Source organism: Lagenorhynchus albirostris, chromosome X (assembly GCF_949774975.1).
Source record: "Lagenorhynchus albirostris chromosome X, mLagAlb1.1, whole genome shotgun sequence".
NCBI classification, from domain to species: Eukaryota; Metazoa; Chordata; class Mammalia; order Artiodactyla; family Delphinidae; genus Lagenorhynchus; species Lagenorhynchus albirostris.
This window is the reverse complement of record NC_083116.1, coordinates 24,875,317-24,897,604: the sequence shown is the minus strand read 5'-3', so window position 1 is coordinate 24,897,604 and position 22,288 is coordinate 24,875,317. Positions and strand designations below refer to the sequence as shown.

At 43.7% G+C, this 22,288-nt stretch overlaps 1 protein-coding gene across 3 annotated transcripts in view; it reads right to left on the bottom strand.

Annotated features, from left to right (window-relative positions):
* The window catches only part of TENM1 (teneurin transmembrane protein 1), a 566,015-nt gene that overhangs the window by 35,689 nt on the left and 508,038 nt on the right, over positions 1–22,288 (bottom strand). For all 3 annotated transcript variants that reach the window (XM_060136803.1, XM_060136804.1, XM_060136805.1), the window contains 2 exons: positions 6,513–6,879; positions 4,590–5,100 (listed from right to left, as the gene is read on the bottom strand). In XM_060136803.1, the coding sequence (XP_059992786.1) occupies positions 4,590–5,100; positions 6,513–6,879 (878 nt within the window). The remainder of the gene's footprint in view (positions 1–4,589; positions 5,101–6,512; positions 6,880–22,288) is intronic.

The window sequence follows — 22,288 nt, the reverse complement described above, 5'->3', positions numbered from 1 at the left end:
CTCCACAGAGGGTTTCCGCGTAATACTGGCTGGAGTCGAGAAGGTGGGAGAAGGACGAAACGGATATTCAGCCACCCTTTCTCTTTCATGGCGCTCTCATACTCCTCTTGTCCTGCTACTGCAGCAGAAATCTTCCAGCTCCCCAGACTTCCCATGGTCACTCCTGTAATCCCAAATCCTCTTCCTTTTTCTGGAAGGCAGTGGGGTAGTAGTGGAAAGAGCAGTGGGCTAGAAGCTCAAAGATCTGACTCTAGACCCAGCCAACCAGCAACATGAATGGGCAAATTAGTCCCCTACTCTAGGCCTCCATTTCCTTATTTGTAAAGTGACCTCTGATGTCTCCTTGTGGCCATAAAATTCCATGATTACCCCCGCGTGAATGCCTGTGTTTCTCATCTCTTAATGCCTCAAGATTGGTTACCCAAAAACAATGATGTTAGATGCTACTTTTTTCTCACTGCCAGCCGAGTCCTGGTAACAGGCCTGGGCTCCGCTTGCTGTAAGTATCCGCCGGGACCACAAACTATCCGACTACAACATTCTGCTCTCTATCTGACATCATCAGTTTTCCCCTCTGCATTGGATTATTTTCATCAGCACACAAATGCACCATTATTTCTTTCATCTTAAAAACCTCCTTCTGATTACTCTGTTCCCCCCCTGCTCCAATTTCTCTGCTCGTTACAGCAGTGCACTTCAGAAGGGTTCTTTACTCATTGTCCCCAAACTCTCCTCCCAGTTGCTCTCTTTATTATTATGATGATTATTATTGAAATATAATTAACATAGCATAAAAGTCACCATTTAAAAGTACACAGTACACAATTCAGTGGCTTTCGGTACATTCACAACATGTGCAACCATGAGCACCATTTCTAGAACATTTCCATCACCCCCAAAATAAACCCCGTTCTCACTGGCAGTCACTCCCCGTTCACTCCTCTCCCTAGCTGTTGGCAACTGCTAACCTGTTATACTTTGTCTCTATGAATTTGCCTTTTCCGGATATCTCATATAAACGGAACTATATAATATCTGTCCTTTTGTGTCTGGCTTCTTTCAGGTAGCATAACGTCTCTGAGGTTCACCCATGCTGTAGCACGTACCAGAACTTCACTCCTTTTCATGGATGGATAATATCGCATTGTATGGCTATACCACATTTCATTTGGTTATTCATGACTGGATGGACACGGTCCTCTACACTTCTTGGCTATTATGAATAACACTGCTGTGAACATGTGTGTATCCATTATCTCTTAAACCTCCTCTGCTAAAGCTTCTGTCCCCCAGTGCCCACAGCACCTGTTCTTGTGAAGGTACACAATGATGTCCACAGTGTTGGATGGAACTGTCATTCTCCGTGCTTATCTTACTTGACTTATCAGGAGTATTTGACACGGCTGATCACTCCTTCCTCCTTGTGTCATTTGTTTTACTTCGCTTCCAGGACGTCCCACTCTCCTGGTTTTCTTCCTACTTCACTGGACTTTCTTTCTCAGTCTCTTTTGCTGGTTCCTCTTCATATCTTCAACTCAATGTTGGGGTGCTCTAGGTTCCATCATCAGATCTCTTTTCTTCCTTGACTACACTCACTTTTCCATGAAGATCTCGTGGCTTTAAACACAATCAAGACACTGGTGGGCGCTAAATTTGGATCTCCAAATTTCACATCTCCAGCCGCTCCCCTCAATTCCAGACTCGTAAATCCAATTGCCAACTTGATATTTTCCCTTGGATGTCTAAACTGATCATATCCAACCCTGAACTCCCACCCAGTATCAGGTACTCCTTGCCTGGTCTTCCCCATCCTGGTTAATGGAAAGTCCAACACCCACTTGCTCAGGCCAAAAACTTTGGAGTTATTTCTGACCCTTTTTTTTTCTCATACGCCACATCCCATCTGTCAGTCCTGACAGCTCTACTGTCAAAATATATTTAGAATATTATCACTTACTGCCCTCACTCCCTGGCCTAAGTCACCATTTTGCCTGGATTATTGCAATAGCCCCCTCCCTCCATTAGGTTCCTCTACTTCCACCATACAGTCTGTTTTCAATACAGAGTGATTCTTTAAAAATGGAAGGCAGATTCTGTCACTCCTTTACTTGAAGCTCTCCAGTGGTCTCACCTTTTACTCAGAGTCAAAAGGTCTTTACAGAGGCCTGCAAAGCCCTATGTGAAGTGGCCCTGGCCATTCGTTGATTTTGTCTCCCTACTATGATTGTGCACTCCACTCCAGTCACAGTGGCTGCCTTACTATTCCTTGAACATGTCAGATTTGTTCCTGCTGCAGGGCCTTTGCACTTGCTGTTCACTCTGCTTGCAATGTTTTCACCCTTCCTCTCCGGCAGATACCCACACGACTCACTCCCTCACCTCCTACAGGCCTTTACTCAAATGTCACCTTCTGAGTGAGGTCTTCCCTGAACACCCAGCCTGAAATAAAAACCCCTTCTGCCTCCAAATCTTGATTCCCCCTGACCCTGCTTTATTTCCTCCACAGAGCTTATCACCATCTGAAGTTCTGTGCATTTTACTTGTCTCCCTCCAGTACAATGTAAGCGCTGTGAAGGTAGGGATTTGTATCTGTCTTGTTCACGGCTATATCCCCAGCACCAGAACACTGCCAGGTGTATACTAGCTGCTTAGCAAATATTTTTTGAATAAATAAATGAATGGTTAAACGGTTATTTTGTGGGGGCTTTTTCTCTAGTTTTATTGAGGTATAATTGACAAATAAAATTGCATGTATTTCAAGTGTACAATGTGATGATTGGTAAATAAGTGAACGGTTGAACTGGTTATTTTGAAAACTAGTTAATAATTCTGCCATTTCTTGTTGCTTAACTGAATTTAACCATTAGCTTTCAAAATAGTTGTTTGTCGGGCTTCCCTGGTGGCGCAGTGGTTGAGAGTCTGCCTGCCGATGCAGGGGACACGGGTTTGTGCCCCGGTCCGGGAAGATCCCACATGCTGCGGAGCGGCTGGGCCCATGAGCCACGGCCGCTGAGCCTGCGCGTCCGGAGCCTGTGCTCCGCAACGGGAGAGGCCACAGCAGTGAGAGGCCCGCGTACGGGAAAAAAAAAAAAAAAAAGTTATTTGCCTAATTTCAGCTGCAGTGTGATCTTGCATGAATTTTTGAAAAAAGATATTCTCATTAGAACTTTTATCTTTCTTAAGGGTAGTATATTTCAAAATGTGGGCTCTTGAGTCAGACTGTTGCAGTTTGAATCCTGGACATCTGTGTGAATCAGGACAAGCTCACCATGCTGGGCCTCAGTTTCCTCATCCATAAAATAGGCAAACCAGGAGCACATATCCCATGTTGTTATTTTGGAGATCAAACAAAATACTTTATGTAAATCACCTACCCTAGGACCTAGCACATAGTAAACCCTCAGTGAACAGTAGCTTTTATTACTTTTATTAAGATGTAAGAGAAATTTTTCCAGAAATAGAAGAAGACCTGCGACAGAAACTGAATACATTTTTCTCAGTGAAACTAAAATAGCTGTCCAGCTCTTTTGTATAAGTGGCATTTCTTTGGGAAATGATCCAAAACTTGAAGGCCAACTGTTTTGTCCCTTTCCTCAGGAGGGTTTCGTGGGATCCAGTCTTTTCATATTCCCTACATTCTCACGGAAGAGTCACACCTGGAACTCCTCGTATTTAGTATCTCCGCTTCTCACGTTCCTCAACTTGAATGCCATTTCAGGCTCTGGGTTCAGTTCCATGCATTATCTTCACTCGGTAAACTGGTTAAAAATTCAGCAATTCCCTTCGTGGGGAAGATGCTTGCCGAGCGCTGGCAAACTAGCTTTCTAAATGGGTTGACTTGCAAATAACGTTGTCCAGCCTTAAAAGGCAAGGACGATGGTCTCTATGTCCATGACAGGACACCTCCTAGTAGCCTGCCGTCAGACACACCTTCTGTTAATTCCCAGTTAAACAAAGTTATCACAGACCCGGTCTGTGAATACCCAAATGTATTGGAGTCTTTGCCTTGTGCAGGGAAACTGGGGGGAGGGCGCAGGCCTGTACTGAAGCTTTCGACTCCACATTTCCCAGAAGCAGCCAGTGGAGTGCAGCTTCTCCTGTTTCAGCATTTGCCCCACGTCATTTCACAACTTAAACTGAGTTGGGCTGGGCTGGGCTGTGCACACATTCATTCATTCATTAAACCACACAGCGATCAATAAATACTAGTTAAGCTACACTGCTTCTTTGCTACTTTAGAACTATTTTCTAGTTTTGTCATTTAAATGAAATTTTCCCTTGTTTTCCCAGCTATGCTGTAAATTTCTCGAGCACATGGACTTCCGCCTCATTCTTGTCTCGTGCAGCGCCATGCTTGATTCTTCATTCAGCCTATGTGTTTATTATTATGCTCTGCAAAAGTGCTTGCTCTGGAGAAATGGGTTCGAAGCCTAGGAGTTGGGTAAAATTTTCTCCTTGACTTTTTTTTTTATTGTGGCTGTTAGGAGAAAATAGCATGCAACACTCAGCAATTACTAAGTCATTTTCCCACTGTAATACAACTGCAAATACAAACCTAACAAAGCCCATGTTGAGATTTAGAAACTTACTCATAAACGGTTGTCCATCCATTTTCGTTACTTTTGGTAGCCAAAAGCCCCGTGTTTCCTGGATAGGTCATCAAGGCCAGATTGTAGCCTTGGGCTGACACTCTTTTCAGGACTCCGTTGCTGCTTATGGTCAGCCAGTACACCTGCCCGCCAGGCACCACAAGCCAAAGGGGCATCCCGCTTGCGTCTCGGCGAATGTGCACAGAATTGCCGTTGTTGCTGGTAATCGCACCCAAGTCGCCTTCGGCATTGTAGGTGAAATTATACACATAGTCCCTCGTTATCAAGTTCAAGGTGTGCAGGTGGGTTCCATTGACAGTGAACTGGTACAGTTCCTGATCAGCAGGTGATGCAATCTCATAAAGGTTCATGTCATTCAAGTGGGCTTGGTTCCTGCTAATGGTACGAATTCGAACATTCCCAAGGTCTGCCACGTAGAGGGTACCATCAGGTGACACTGCTAAGGAGGAAGGGGCTTTCATCTTTGCATCTTTGGCATAGCCACCATCACCTGTGGGAGAAAGACCCTGATGTTAATAGTTGTGGTCACAAGCACTTATACAAACATACCATATACAGAAATCGCTGTGCATCAAGAATCATTTTAAAGGGAACAGTCAGTGAACCAACATTCTCCACATGCCCCAGCTGGATGTTTGAAACCCATTATTCCCAATTCTTGAGTCAGTGCCACTAAAGATGAACAGTGAGATGCAATTCTCTCAGTTAACACCAATTCTGTGAAATCGTCAATCCTGCTCTTCTGTATCTAAAGATACAAAAACAGCAAATGATGACAGCCACCCCAAATCTAGCCAGAGACTTACGCCTGTCCATGCTCATAGCATCTATCTCAGGGCTTTCCAGTCCTACTGTGCCCAGACACCTTTCTTCTGTTAACTTTCATTGTCATATTGTCAAAGTACACTAAGTCTGCAAGTGCGACAATCATTCAGAACATCAAATTTGATAACTGGAATAAACATTCCAGTTTTGCCTTGAAAGAAAGATATCAATTAGCAAAATAACTATAAAACTAGTTGTCTAGGAAAACATTGGAAATATCAATCAAAGTCATATTGACCAAGTTGCTCACTCTTGATTCCTCTGTCCCAAGGAAAAGCAAAGGTTAAAAGAACCATTTGGGCGTGGATGAGCAGTTTAATAGGGCGGCATGCAGCATGGAGGGATGTCCACGTACCAGCAGTAAATGCATCTATTGACATTTACAGGACTGTTTACTGTCTGGAATATCCACTCTGTGTTTTGGAGAAAAGGCTCTTCCCCCCCCCCCATTTCAATTGAAGTAAAGGGCACTATTGGTTATGGAGAAAATTTTGGATTAAAAAAAAAAACAATGTAAGTAGCAGACTGATGTCCTGAGAACCCTCCATTGTGAGATTTAATTTTGCCCTTGTATCCTGAAAGCAGTCTGCTTCTAGTCCCTTTGGGTTTCAAATAGCACACATTGTTAATCTGGAAACCAGTCACTTATTGGAAGTAATTTTTTCCTTAGCTAAATCAGTAAATGTAGGTTTTACCTAGCTTCCCTTTCTCCAAAGTACAAATAGTATCATGATCTTACATTTGTAGAGTGGTCTTAACTTCTTAGAGTACCAAAACTTTTATTATACTAGTTTATCTTCAAAACAGCAAGGTGATATAACTGAGACACGTGGTCCCTCTACTTAGCAGATGAAGTGAGTCATGAAGGGGTTTTATGGCTTTCCTAGGGTCACTCAGTGAGTCAGCTGCAGAACAAGGACAAGATACTAAGCTATCTGACCCCCAATCCATTGCTTTCTCCAGTGCCTCACACCAATGTTTACAAGTAACACTTCTGTTCTTTTTTTGACTTTTCTGATGCACGTTTTTCTTTTGAAAACAGAGAGGGGGAGCTATGAATTGCTAGAAAGGTCATACCTGAAAAACAGTCACAGTTGGGATCAATTTTGCAGTCACAGTCAGTGGGGGCACCAGCCATGATGGAGATCTCCCCATTGGTGGTAACTTGCTGAATGCGGTTTACTTTCCTCTCGTCTGTTTCAGCTATGAAGAGCAGCCCGCTGTGGGAGACGCTGATGGCCCTTGCTGACTCCAGAGTGGAGTGAATTGCTACCTTGCTGACCAAGAAATGATCGATGCCTGGCACCTGGCAGTGAATGGGGCGCCCTGCAATGATCCGCACTCGCCTGTTCTCAGAAATTTGAAGCACAATGTTGTTATCCAAGACGTACAATGAATTGTCCAAGGGATTGACTGCAAGGTCTGTTGGCCACTCTAATCGCACCTGCAAAAAGAACAGAACACACACCATTAGGTTACAATATCTTTCCGGGGCCGTTTTACCTTGAAAGAAAAATTGGCTTATTGGTTCCCCGTCTCATGAATTTCAGCAATGTTGGTGTTATCCCGCAAAGTTCGGAAGGACAGCTGATTAAGTGCTCTGGTAAACACATTTACCATTTATGCCATTTCCAACATAATGTGAATTATTTTCTGCTATAATTCCGGAAGGATCCTTCTCAGAGTGTGGTCTCTGGACCAGCAGCAAGAGCATCACCTGAGAACCAGTTAGAAATGCAAATCCTCAGGCCCCAACCTAGACTTATTGAATCAGAAACTCTGGAGTTGGAGCCCAGCCAGCCACGTTTTAACAAGTCCTCCACGTGATTCTGAAGCACAATAACGTTTGAGGGCCACTGCTCTAGGGCTTCTGTGGCACTATGAGATGCAAATCTCTCTCACTGCTCTGTAGATGCATGGAACAGCAAAGTCATAGAGGCATCTGGACAACAGAGTGCTAGAGAAACCCGATTTTACTCTATCAGCAACCTTTGGGGACAGGACCTTTCCTTGGCACAGACCTAGCAGCTGTCTGTGGAGTACTCAGGTACAGTTCATCGGCTGGGGATTTGGAATCCTAAGTTGTAATGCACTGCTCATGTGGCTTGACCTGGTTCACTCCACATCCTTCTTTCCTCAGCAAAGAAACAGGTTGGTTTGTTCTTTCATTGGATGTTTGCTGAGCACCTTCTCTGTGCTAAGCCTTGTGCTAGGCTTTGGGCATTCAAAAGATCTCCAAAATGACACAGCTTCTGTCTTCAAATGCCTCATGGTCTACAAGAACCCTTGGAGAGCCATCAGGCAATTACTCTCCATGTCATGAGAAGGAGGCAGCAGAGAGGACGTGAGAGCTCTTTACCCAGACTAGGAGTCAGGAGGCAGGGTATTTCCAGAGAAGGTGGTACCTAAATAGGGTCTGCAATGACCAGTAGGAGAGGAATGGGGTGGAAATGGCAGGCAGCAGAGTTGAGGGCAATCCAGGGAGAGGGAGCAGCATGGGTAAAGGTTCAGAGATTAGAGACAGTATGGCCCATCCAGATACTACAAACAATCCAGTAAGGCTAATACAGGCTGAGTGATGGAGAGGTGATCGGTGAGAATCAGGAGGTAGACAGTGGCTAGGTATCAGGACTGAATTGTGCCCCCCTAAATTCATATGCTGAAGTCTAACCTCTAATGTGACTGTATTTGGAGATGAGGCCTTGACAGAGGTAATAAAGGTTAAATGAGGTCATAAGGGTGGGGCTCTCAGGTCCTTATAAGAAGGAGGAAATACCAGGAATGTGTATGCACAGAGAAAAGCCCATGTGAGGACACAGTAAGAGGATGGGCGTCTGCAAGCCAAGGAGAGAGATCTCAGGAGAAGCCAAACCTGCCGACACCTTGATCTTGAACTTCCCACCTCCAGAACTATGAGAGTATCACTTTCTCTTGTTAAAGCCACCTGGTCTGTGGTGTTTCGTTGTGGTAGCCCCAGCAGACTAATACACCAGGTAATGGAGAGATGTACATGTCCAGTTTTATTCTGATGGCTTTAAGTAGGGATGTGACATAATCATATTTGGGTTCTAGAGGGATCACCCTTTCTGCTGTTGAGATCATATTGGAGGAGGAGGTGAGATGGGAAACAGGCCGCTAGCTAAGAGGCTCCTGCAGTGGTCCAGGTGAGGGATGATGGTGGCCTGAATTAGGTTGGCGACAGTGGGGATGGAGAGAAGTAGATGGATTTGAGACACATTAAGGAGTTAGAAGCAAAAGGACTGGTGTGTGTGTGTGTGTGTGTGTGTGTGTGTGTGTGTGTGTCTGGCGTGTTGGTGCCAAGTGCTGTGCTGGGCACTGGGACACACAGGCCAAGCAAACACGGATCTACTCTAGCTCCTTTCTCGACACAGGAGTCAGCCCAATGTCTACCATCTCCTCGACAGCTGCTATTTATCACCGGGCACTTCTCAGAGAACTACGTTACGTGCACTCTCGACTCCACCACTCACTTATTCTGTACTTTCTTTCTCTTCTCTTATGGCTAGGCAAAGGCAGAAGAGTCTGCCCCATTCCTGGCCAAGATAGTAACAGTAATGTAGCTGCAATTCTTTTTGCCTTGAGTGAAAGCCCGAGGAAAGCTTTGTTTTTCTCATTGAATCCGAAAGTCTGAAAACAAGATATATGCTATCATCGCATTCTGAGGCCCACTATTTCCAGGTTGGAAGAGGCCTTCCACTCAGTAATGAAGTGGACAAAGGCCGGTCTGAGATAAAGCCCTTCCCTCTAATTCTGTCTCTTAATGGAGGACAACTGGTGATGTTATAAAGAAGACAAAGGTTGTCTTTGACCTCCCCTCTTGTACCACTTGGCTCTCTTTGTCCCCTGTCTCTGAGTGTCTCTCCCAGACATCCAGCAGCCTCAACCTGTCCTCCTGTCTCTACATGCCCTCAGCCTTGACATAGGTTGGCCTTCTCTGGTCAGTACCATATGCCTCTGGACAGCTAGGAATTTGAATGCTAATGGAGTATAAAGCTGAGCTTCTGTTATGCATGTTCTACAGAGCCTTTCAAACTGAGGCCATTGGATAAACATTAAACACCAGCCTTAACAGCTCCCAGAGCAGTTTGCTGTGATGTGTTCCTCAGCACGTCTGTCTGAGGCCCTTGCATGTCAGCGCCCTGCCACGGAGAGGGAGAGCAGGGAGATGGAGCGCCTGCGCTGTGGACCCCTCCGCAGCCCTCACTCTGGACCTCTATACACACCATCGGGCTGCTACAGACGCTGTCTGTGTGCGCTGGGCCTCTGGAGCACGGTCCCCCAGGAAATAAGCTGGGGCTGGCTGAGGAAGAGGAAACCAATTGATTTCAGTCCAACACTCGTATTTTGATCAAGTCTGAAGTCAGTGACCCAGAAAAAACAAAGCTGGCAGAAATGACGTTCTAATTATCCCCACTCTGAGAGCTGAGGCCGGGCCAGAGGCCGGGGACGGCACACACCTGGCAGAAGTCAGAGAAGGCCATGTTTTGGACTCTGCTCTCTGCTGTCAAGGCGGCCTCTGAGATAAAGGCTGGTAGTTGGAAGACGAGCTGTTAAATTCTCCAACTCGCCCGAGCTGATTTAAGTCAACGCTACTGGTGTCATGTTTATTAGGTTTAAAATTGCCTCAAAAATACACCAGCTATTGTGTCTGTTTGTTTTCTGTTCCATCAAATAAGTCACCCTCTGGCAGTTTCCTGTGACTAAAGTGGCCTCTGTGCTTCTGAGACACTTTCTGTATGAGCTACACAGAATCCCTTTAATTCCCATTTGATTTATCTCTGAAAACGCCTCAGATGAAAGATGTGTGGCTACTTAGTAGTCTAGGGTCTGTCTTTTCAGAAACTGGACCTCTTCACCTCTCGTAGGTTGTTAGTTCCTTCTATCTGCTTCTCATGGTAGATACTCTCTTTTCCACGTAATTTTTCAAGGAACTGGTGCTTTATACCAAGGCATTTCCATAACACACAATGTAACATGCGGATTGGAGTCTTTGCCTCATTCCGGCTGTCAGAATTAGCATCTGTTAGCTGCAGAGAGACCCCAGAATTATAGACTACTGAGGTGGGACTAAGGTTAACCCCTGAGGGCTGTTGGCATTTGTCCAGGTGGAGAAAAATAAACATTTCTTTTGGGGGTGGTGGGAGAATCTTTGCACAGTAACCCAGCCTGCAGGGAAACCATTTGGCCTAATTTGTGGTCGGTGCCCCACCTTGTAAAAATACATTAATTTGCTTGAAATGTCAAAATGTATTCAAGCTAAACTAGCATTAAAGGTCACTGGTGTAGCCGCCAGCTGGTAGAATGTGCCCATCTCCCAACAACCTTCCCTGAGAAATAACCCAGAGCAGAAAGGGGCTCTTGGTCTGGATGTCAAGCCTTGACAGCACCATGTCTTCCTCTGCTAATTGAAAATCTGCCTTGAAGGCACTTGGCCCTCAGGTCAGCCAGTCCCATGGCTGGTTTAAAGAGTCAGCTAATTTTGACCTAAGTAGTAGTTTATAAAGCAACAGAATCCTATCGGGGAAAATCCATGTGTAACAGCAATATCTAAATATGAGCCCTTGATTAGACTAAACTAGAAAATTCCTCAGTTATCCCACACTGTAGACACAGACCATAATTTGTAAACTGAGGCTCTCCCTAACAGTTTCAAGGCTGGTTCCTTCCCATACTAGTGTGTAACCCTAGGCAAATGAGGTATCTTCTATGAGTCTCTGATTTCTTCATCTGCAATAAGGAAAACAAGCTGATGATAGTCTATCTACTTTTCAGAGATATTGCATGGATCAATTGTGATAAGGAGGCAAGGTACTGAGCCCAGTGCCTGGACAAAGTATGGGATAGCAAATGGTATTAACATGAAAAATGGTCTCAAAGTCATAAACCTTTAGCGCTAGAAGGAACCTAGTCCAGTTACCATTCAATATAGTTCCTTTTCAGCTCCGTTTCCCAGACTTCAGTTGTCCACATAACAGCTTCATGAATTTTGCCTTAGCTGTCCACCACTTGCACTATTATTGACTTAATATTTTTCTTTAAATTGACTTACTTTTTAAATATAAATAGGTGCTGCCCCTTCCTTTGAACTGGTCCTAATCAATAACATCTGTAAAATTACAGGCCCACTCATCTGAGCCTTTAATATAAGTAGCTACTGTTTATTGAGTGCTTCCTGTGTATCAGGCTCTTTACATGGATTGTTACTTTATATGCTTAGAGCAATCACTTGAGAAAGAAACTATCAATATCCCCATTTTCAGATGTCTGCGCTTCGCCTCTATGCCGTCTGATTCCTCACCTAGAAGAGTGGACATGTTTCTTCACGCTCTCCTCACCAAGTCTGGCCTCCCCTTTACCTGGTTAGATTCAACCTAAAGGTTGATTTCAACCTTTTGTTTTGTTTTGTTCCTGAGAAGGTCAAAGCTCATTAGGAGTTGAGTGATTCGTCTTTCTCTCTGTCATTTGTTATCTTTCAGTTCAATGCTTTGTGGTGCCTACTCTGTCTCAGGCACTATTATAAAGGTAAATAAAAAAGGTCCCTGCCCTTTATGAGTTCACGGTCAAGTGACAGAAGGCAGATACAGAAACAGGTCATTTCAATATCACGTGGTTAAGTGACACGATAGACACATGCCCAGGGTGACATGGGAACACAGAGGAGGAAGCTTGGGGCAATACTCCTAGAAGAGAAATGTAAACTTAATCTTGAAGGATGAAGCAAAGGTACTGAGAAAAAGCAAGGTGGGAAGAGTGATCTCAGCAGAGGGAAAAGAATGAACAAAAGCACAGAAGCACGAAACCATATGGGAGTGTGGAGCTCACCGCAGTCTGGGATTGCTGGAGCATAAGTAGGGTAGGCAGTGGTGGTAAATGAAGTTTCAGTGTTTGCCGGGGACTAATTTTAAGTCTCTCCACTGAGGCACTATTGTCATTTGGGACCAGGTGATTCTTCGTTGTGGGGCCTGTCCTGTGCAGTACAAGATATTTAGCAGCGTCTCTGGCCTTTATTCGCTAAATGCAGGTAGCACCTTCCCTTGAGCTGTGACAACCAAAAATGTCTCCAGACATTACCAAATGTCCCCTAAGGGGAAAACTGTCCCTTGTTGAGAACTGCTGCATTAAGCCATGAAGGGCTGTGTAGGCTAAGGACTTTAGACTTGAACTGAGGGTGTTTAGGAGTCAATGAAGATCTTTAAAGTTGGGGGTTGACATGGTCAGACTAGGGCTTTAGAAAGATTACTTAGGCTGCAGTTTGGGGAGCAGGCTGGAGGGAGACCAGATTGATGCAGGAGAATCAATTTGGAAGCCAGATCTTCACCAGTACATTCACACATTTACATAGCTGTCCCTCCACGCCTCTCGCAAATATCTGATGCTGATTCAGACAGACAAGGTCCCTGCCTTCATGGGCTTAGAGTCCGCTACACTGTTTCTCATACGTTTTTGGATTTACAAAGTCCTTCGAGAATCTGATGGAAGCTATATACTCTCTCCGTAGAAAAAGGCTCAGATGTAGTAGAAGGAAGTGGTTAGGAGCTCGGGCTTCAGAGTTAAGACTTCCTGGGTTCAAAATTTTGTTATTTGCTAACTCTGTGACCTTGGAGCAAATCAGTTAACCTCTCTGAGCCTCAGTTTCCTTATCTAGAAATTGGGTATAGTAATAATACCTTCTCAAAAATTTATTATAGGAATTATACCAAAAAAATCTACATAAAGCACTTAGCACAGTGCCTGGTACACAGAAAGAGCTCTATAAAGGCTACTTTTTATTATGGAACATGCCTGTATTTCTTCTCATTCCTGTCTGACTATGGACATGTTCTATTCCTTGGCTATCTCATGAACCCTTATTTGATTTTTTTTTTTTTGGGCTGTGCCTCACGGCTTGTGGGATCTTAGTTCCCCAACCAGGGATTGAACCTGTGCCCCCTGAAATGGAAGTGCAGAGTCCTAACCACTGGACCGCCAGGGAAGTCCCTCTCATGAACTCTTAAGTGCAGTCACATCGTCATGCTCTTTCAAGGTTTCCCTTGCTTCTCTGTCACCGGCCATTCCCTCCTTGTTCATTTATTCCATTGCTTGAGAATCCTTTTAAGCTATGTGTCCTCCAAGAAACATTTGGCTTATATTGGGATATATTATTTCTTATACATTTGTCAGCCAATTTCATGGCTAATATTTCAGCTTATTACTTGGATTCCCCACTGTTATTTGTAACAGTACTCTTGGTGCAGTTCCAAGTGTAGAACATGCTACTTTACTTTCCTTTCTTCTGCCAATAAATGGCTCTTTATCCCATTTTAGGCATTATGCTAGGCACTAAGGAGCCAGCTCTAACCAACAAAGACTAGGCCCTGCCCTCATGTAACTGACAACCTTTGGCTGACTTCATTTCCTTCATTTTCTAATAGATACAGGGTGTTGCCAGTGACACAGAGCAGTAGACTACTTCTGTTCCACTCCATCCATTTTAAGAAATTACTTTCCATGGAAAAGCCTCAGAAACACATCATGACTGTTACTATATTTTGCCATTGCTACCAAGTGCTAATAACTTCTTTTCCCCAAGTTCAACTGTGCTGAAGAAACCAGCTGTTTCCCAAACGGCCCTGTCTCACTATCCTAAACAGGACACTTCTCATCTCCCTCCTTTAGTACATTTCCAGCCTTGTGGCTCATTTGAAAAGTGACTGCTTTTGATCTCTGAGGCCTCTTCAGCAGGAATTTCCAGGAAGCGTATGATTAGTGCTTCTGTAGTACGCCAACCTGGGGGAAGATGCAGTGACGGGACGCAGTGCTCTCTGCCAGGTGTTCTGCCAACTCCATGTTAGATTTCCCCATTCTTCTAAAAGCTGACAACTGCAGACTGTTAGCATCACTTTCTGTCAGTTTGCAAATGGCCTTCTTGTTTCTTGACACTGATACTGTCTGAGCTTCTTCAAATTTATAAAAGAGGGAAAAAACCGTCTGGAGAAAGTTTGGTTTTCTGCAGTTGGAAAGCACGATGACACCTTTGAGAATGATGGCCCTTATTGATCTTGCTTTTAAAAAGTGGAAATTATTAGAAGATGAAACACACTGAGACTACACGGACTCGTCAACCGGCAAATTATTTCCCATTATCTCAGATCCACATTCTTGTGTTTCTCTGAATAACGGCTGGAGAGTTTGAGGAACCCCTCAACCTTTGGTCAAATGTGTCAGCCTGGTCTGTGTCCATGGCTGCCCAATCAGAATAACTGACACGTAAGTCACATTATTCATTGCAGATGAATAGCCAGGATCAATCTAATCAAGAGTTACAATTGGACTGATCTTTAGAATCATTTTGCTGCAGAGCCTATAGATTAAATCACACCTACCCCAATGTTTCAAAAACATTGTGGAAGTTGAGGAAACAAAGCAAAGCAAAACAAACAAATAAAAACCCCCCAAAGCAGAGCTGGTATGTTTCATCTTGCAATAATTCACACTTTTTAAAAGGAAGATCAATAGGAACCATCACTCTGAAAAGTATCATTGTGCTTTCCAAGTGCCCCAAACCAAACTTTTTCCAGATGGCTTTTAGAAATTTGAAGAAGCTCAGACAGTATCAGGGTCAAAACAAAATGCTGAATTTGCGGTTACTAAGATGCCTGTGGCAGAGACTACTAGTTCTAGGCCTACCCTATCATTCTTTCACTCTCTCCTCCTCCTTTAGTGCACTAATCTTAAAATTTGGGCATACTGCTATCTAGAATCGAAGGCATTCCAGCCTGATTTGCAGTTACCTGTAGCCATGTGATAAAGTTCAAGGCAATACGATGTAAGAGGAGGTGTGGAAGTATCCACACTTTTAAATTGATACTGCTTAAGGACAGCTGACCCAACTGGAAGGAGCCTCTTTTTGCCCTTTCTTCCAGTATGCAATATGGATAGAAGTGGTGGGAATTTTAGCAGATGTCTTAGACCATGAGGTGGCCATGAAAATGGAAGTTCTGTGCCGGGTGGGCAGGGCAGAATTATAGGAGCCTGGGTCCCAGACGACCTCGTGGAACTGCCATCCAGTCCTGGACTATACTAGTGTGGCTGCTATCCTGCTTATGTCACTGTTGTGTGTGTGTGTGTGTGTGTGTGTGTGTTTGGCGGGGGAAAGGGGCTCTATTATTCTCAGCCAAATCCAATCACAACCAAGAAAATGTTCTGTTAAGCTTTGTTTTTGACTGGCGCTACTGACTATACCAATATGGTCAATCCGGTCTAACAAATTTCTAGGTTTACATCTCTGGATAGATCACCAGTGTTTGCAGAATGAAATTAAATTGACATAAATTAATGTCCCAAAGAGACTGACACATGTGCCGAAGTCCACTAGGGCAGCCCTTTGTTATGAGGATGACTAATTGCTTACACTTAGTGATTAACCTCGAGCATTCCTGAATACCCAGGACTCCATCTTTGGGTACTTCAAGCTGTTCTTCCAGGTCCATGACTCATTCAGATCCAATGCTTCTCCATTATACTATAAATATTTGTTTGCCTTCCTTTGTCTTCTATTAGTCTGTGAGTCTTCAAGGGCAGGAATGAGGTCTCATTCATTTTTGTATTTCCAGTATCTGGTATTACAGTTGACAAATGTTTATTGAATGAAAACATTAGTGCCTCACTGACTGTAACATCTTCAGTCCATGAATGCATTTTAAAAATTGTAAAACACAAATTAGCTCTAAGAAAAACTAATTTTCCTCAACATGTTTCAGTCAGTAAATCTGCATTTCCAGAGACCCACTGAGGTTAGTGGGAGTTGCCATATTTCCTCAATCTTAAGAACTGTATTTCCTACCCCTTCCATATTTTAAATTTTCTGAAGTGAGGTTGTGTCTTATAATCAACGCATACATTTAATGGAGCATCTCTCCTCACCACCTAAAGTTATCAAATTGATGCTACGTTTTAGAATACATGGTGTCTTAGAATTGAGGAAATATGGTATTTCCATTTTGGTCTGCAGACTTCGGGGATCCCTGAGACTCTTTCAAGGAGGTCTGTGAGGTCAAAATTATTCTTAATACTATTTGCCTTTTGTACTTTCTTATGAGTATATAGTGGAGTTTTCTAGAGGGTGCCTGAGGCTACTATAGCTTTGTGTTTAAAAAAATTCACACTTTTACTTTCTAATAAAGTAAATAGATAAAACCCACATAGAGAAAAGTTCTTTGAAGTCTCCAACAATTTTTAGGAGTGTAAAGGGGTCCTGACACCAAAAAGCTTGAGAATAGGAAAGAAACAGTGAATGAAACCGCTCTGCCACATAAGAGTTTCATTCAAGCTCATTAAGAAAAAAGCACGTATCCCTTCCAAGATGGTTCCTGGGGCCATAAGCTCTGTCCAAAAGCACACTGACCGAGTGGCTGAAAATCTTTCCTTCCTCTAGAGACCCAAGGCCTGATGGGTGCTATAAAAGTTTGTTCTCAGAGGCTCCCTCAGAGCAATCGGCACGTACACACCCTGTATGAGTCTGCTGTGTAATTGCCACTACCTCATCTTCATAACAGGCATAATTGCTCTGAGTTTCCGTCACCCTTTCTTGCATCTCCTCTCTGAAGCCTCAATTTTGGAAATGGCACTTGTGAATACACAGAATGTTTAACCACTTCCAGTTTTTAATTTACAGTCAAAGTCATCTATCAGCAGGAGATGAAGGCCCAGTGTGAAAACTACAGCATGTCCTTCAGACTCCACAGCTAATTTGTTTGTAAATTTGATTGTTATTGTAAGAACACATTGTACACGATGCTACTTGCCGATTTACTATTGGTATCTCTCTGTATCTTGGGCTTTATCATTACAGTCAAAGAACTTAACACTTTCAGCACTTCTGCGGGTGGGGAGAGGAACATGAAAGTTGTACTGTTTTTTTGCTTTTTCTTTTGTGTCTCTATTTCAATTTAATTTTTTTTTAATTATTTATTTATTTGGCTGTGCCAGGTCTTAGTTGTGGCATGTGGGATCTTTTAGTGGCGGCATGCAGGCTCTTAGTTGCAGCATGTGGGATCTAGCTCCCTGACCAGGGATCGAACCCAGGCCCCCTGCATTGGGAGTGTGGAGTCTTAACCACTGGACTACCAGGGAAGTCCCTCAATTTAATTTTACATGTATTTCTTAAATTCCCAGTGTATAGCCAGCACTGTGGGAGATACACATACAGAAGGGGAGATGACCAGAGAACAGTCCAAGGTAACACGAAATCCAATGTGAGACCAGGTGATGAGACCATGCATTCTGAGAGAATCTGGAGTAAAGAGAAGACCATTGTGGGTCTTCATGCAGTAGCGGGTGGGGCTCTTGTCGACAGCCAAGGCTTTGCCTGCGTAGGAGCCAGGGACTTTGAAGAAGGCCCCGGAATCATTTGGTAGCGTTCCTTCCTGTTGAGCAGTTGCAGAAACTTGTCTGTTGCAGGTTGTTAATATTATAGTATTGGCTCGACAGGATAGACCACGCTTCCAATTCCCTTTGGCACCTAAAGCAATTTACGGGCCAGAAGTATGACTGCACTGCTTTTATGAAATGTTCTGATTTCATTGATCAGCCACTCTGAGATTATGTTTTCATTTCTGTAGCTACTGCTAACCCTGTTTTCCGGGATAATATTTCAGGAAGGAACTATTAAAAAATTTCACCATGGAGATCTTTAGAAGTGGGCAGGGTTCTAAATGGGAAGAGAAATGTCACAGTCATGATTGCTCTACTCAAAAGTTTATTTCAAGTTAGACTAGAATTCCACCACAGATTGTGTCTCATCTTAACTCTGTAATGTTTCCAAATGATAAGGACACTAATAAGGACAGATGGCCTAATGAACATTTAGAGGGAAGATTTAACTGGTCTTATTTTCATTAGGCCTCCAGTGCACTTCCGGGTTTTGCCCACCACTTCCCTGTGTGTAATACAAAACAGCACATCCTCAACAGATGGCCCAGCTCAGGCTTCATGCTTCTAGAACTCTGGAGACTGGCCATCTGACCACTTACCATGTGTACAGAATCATTTAAGGAAGCAGGCAGGCTACGGACTTGAGCCTGAACAAAAGCAAAAAATTGTGATGCATATTGAGTACCCGAGCTTCAACAACAGGGGAGTCAGAATCACTAGCAAACAAACTGAGCAGCTCTGGTTGAGGTCTCCCCATAACAGCTTCTTATGGATTCAGTAATGATGAAATCCTCTGTGGCAAACAGTCCACTCTAATTAACATTTCATCCAAACCGTAAGCATATGTGAGTGACTCCGGCAGCAACAATGACATGGAAATCCAACACCTCGTTGCACAGTGTGTTAGTTAGTGAGCTATTGTCTCCCAGCTCCAGACTCACTCCTTTAAAGACACTGCTTTAGATGAACCGGTTTGCAGGGCAGAACTAGAGACACAGATGTAGAGAAACAAACGTATGGACACCAAGGGGGGAAAGCGGCGGGGGGGTGGGGGGGTGGGAAGAATTGGGAGACTGGGATTGACATATATACACTAATATGTATGAAATAGATAACTAATAAGAACCTGTTATATAAAAATAAATAAAATAAAATTCAAAAAAATAAATAAAGGGCTTCCCTGGTGGCACAGTGGTTGAGAGTCAGCCTGCCGATGCAGGGGATGCGGGTTCGTGCCCCGGTCCGGGAAGATCCCACATGCCGCAGAGCGGCTGGGCCCGTGAGCCATGGCCGCTGAGCCTGCGCGTCCGGAGCCTGTGCTCCGCAACAGGAGAGGCCATAACAGTGAGAGGCCCGCGTACCGCAAAAAAAAATAATAATAATAAAGACACTGCTTTGTGATACTGGGCTTGGGACTCTGCAAACTACATTTCTCTTTTTACCAGCTGGATATTTGATCCATCCTGACAATCTGGGAAATAAAGCGACTCTGGAAGGCTAGAGGAGGGAGAGGGCACTCACTCCTTCCTGCTTGCTTTCTGTTCCAGTCAGTGTTGCTATAACTGTAGCCCTTCATCCTGGTGGCAGTGGCTGGCTGCACTTTCCAGCTCCTCTCCGTAATCGGAGAATTGGTCTCATCATGCTCCCTCTCAGGGGCCGGAAGCAGGCTGACTGGTACCCTCTTCTCAGAGGAGTAGGTCCCACCTCTCTAGGTTCTGACAAGTCCAACCCCTTTCTTTTGTTTCCCCAGCCCTAGAGGTGGTGACTGCCTCATGCAGATATTACCTCTTTTCTTGCAACCCTCTAACACCTGTGCAGCCCATTCCCTATATTAAATCTCTCTCTGTTAAAATCACTAATTTCTGTTTTTCTGACTGGATCTTAACTGAGATTCACAGCATCAACCCATATACAACGACAAAGGAAGAGCACTACCCACTGCAGGGCAGTGGTAATAGAAAACTAGTAAAAGTGAACCAGAAACAGCAAAGACTATCTGGTACTGCGAGAATTTATTAGTCAGTAGCATCCTCAGTGTATCTACTGGCCTGTGAAGCTGCCATGTCCAGAAAATAGCCACACAAAATAAATCCGCTGTGCTTGGACTTTAGTGAAGTTGGTTGTGACTGACTTTAACCAGAGCTTCTCTGACTCTCTGGCGCTGCCATGTTGATGTCCTTACTGTTTAAAAGCTTCTCACCCTTGTGATTTTTGAGGATGATTTCATAGTGGATCATGCCACTCTCCCAAACATCTTTTGGAGAAAGAATTCTGTACTGAATGATTCATAAGGTGGGCCCATGACAATAGTTCCTGTGTGCTTAGAATTTACTTATTAAATAATAATACAATGGGCATTTACTACTAAATGGCTTTTATATTCTCTCTTGCTAGTCTCCTTGTCAGAAATTAGGATTGCTCCTTCAGAATCCTTTTCCCCTTGATTTGGAATGGGGAGTGTATTCTGAGGCGGATCAAATGAACACCTGTTTTTCTTATGTATCTCAAGATAAACACCTCTCAGCAGGTGTAGCCTCTTGGTGTTTCATATGTTCCCGTGTTCACTTTTTACATATATACTAACTTCTGCATGAAAAGATGACACGCCTCATGACAGCTAACAGAACTTTCTCTCTGAATTGTGTTTCCATTTAATAAATATGGGTTGGCACTGAATCATGAACCTCCCCTCCCACAGTTAATAGAGAGCAAGGCTATATTTAAAGATAAAGTCTGAAAGATAGTTAGGCCAATTGGCTCACATTTGGACTTAGCCCAGAATGTTGGGCATATAAGCCCTAGATGCTAACCACTGAATTTGCCAACCAGATACCTCTGCATCTTAGAGAGTTTCAGGTTTATTTCAGGTTATGGCGCCTGCCAGGCAAAATGTGTGCAAGACTGAGTGGTTCAAAAGTAGTTTGCAAGCTTTGCATCTTGTGACTCTCCCTGAACTCTGAAGATGCTTTTCCTCTAGTGCTTCATAGCTTTAATAAGAGCTAACATGCCATTGTCCTTTGTGTGGAAAGAGGACACTGCTGAGGGAGTTTTATTTATGCGATAAATTACGTTTTCGATATAGAATTGAGCACGGTACTTGACTTTTATTTTAAGGCCCCTGACAACTCTGGCTATTTGCTTGTGTGCAGACATTTCAGCAGAATTTGGATGTGCTGGAGTTGAAGATGTTGGCCTGCTGTTCTCCACTTCTTACATAAATAACCGAGCGTTCACTTTGGAGGGAGCAATGCAAATATCTTGGGTAATAGGCTATTCTACCCTGATTGTGATTTTACCTAAGAGATGTAGGCCTAAAAAGTGCAGTTAAAAGAAAAAGAGTTTGAATGAATTTGGAGAAGGGAAATGATTGATATTTAAAGAAACTCTGGGACTTCCCTGGTGGCACAGTGGTTAAGAATTCGCCTGCCAATGCAGGGGACATGGGTTCGAGTCCTGGTCCAGAAAGATCCCACATGCCACACAGCAGCTAAGTCCGTGCGCCACAACTACTGAGCCTGCGCTCTAGAGCCTGCGAGCCACAGCTACTGAGCCCACGTGCCACAACTACTGCAGCCCTTGTGCCAAGAGCCTGTGCTCCGCAACAAGAGAAGCCACCGCAATGAGCAGCCCGCACACCGCAACGAAGAGTAGCCCCAACTTGCCACAACTAGAGAAAGCCCACGCACAGCAACGAACACCCAACACAGCCAAAAAAAAGGAAAGAAACTCTGTGGGTAATTTTATTGTAATGCTTCTCCCAGTTTATAAATTTGTTAAATTTGGGTTTTTATACATTAGACTTTTTAAAACTGATTGACATGCTTGGAACCTGAATATCTTGATTAAAAAAAAGAAAAAGACAAAGCAACTCATAGACTAAACTTGCTTCAAAAATTCTAGGACACTGCTCTCTTTCTTACTATGAATATATTAGCCTCATAACTTCTTTCCTTTTGATTTTCCACTTAGCTGGGAGCCTCTGTTTTGTCTTGGGAGAGTCATATTCTTCGTATTGACCTAGAAAAACCCTGTCATCTTACTTATCTACTTTCATATTTAATTTTTTTGTGAAATTGACCCACCTAGGATGGCCACCCACTGAATGAGCTGCTCTTTACCTCTTGATTTCAAAGTGATGGAAGATGATCTAAAATCTATACATCTCAAATTCACAGACGTATGAAACTCACACTACATTCCAACCCTAGCTCCACAGTCCACGTGACACTTCTTGAAAGTAGAAAGAAAATGAAGGATTTGGGGCACCATTCAATGACTGCAGTGAACACGCTTTAAGCAATCTAGATAGAGCGTCACATTAGCATTAGGCACAGGAAACATCCTGTGAAGGTCACAGTAGATTAAGATCAGTCTCTGGAGCATATGCTTGATACAGCCCATCAAACTCATATACAGGTTTA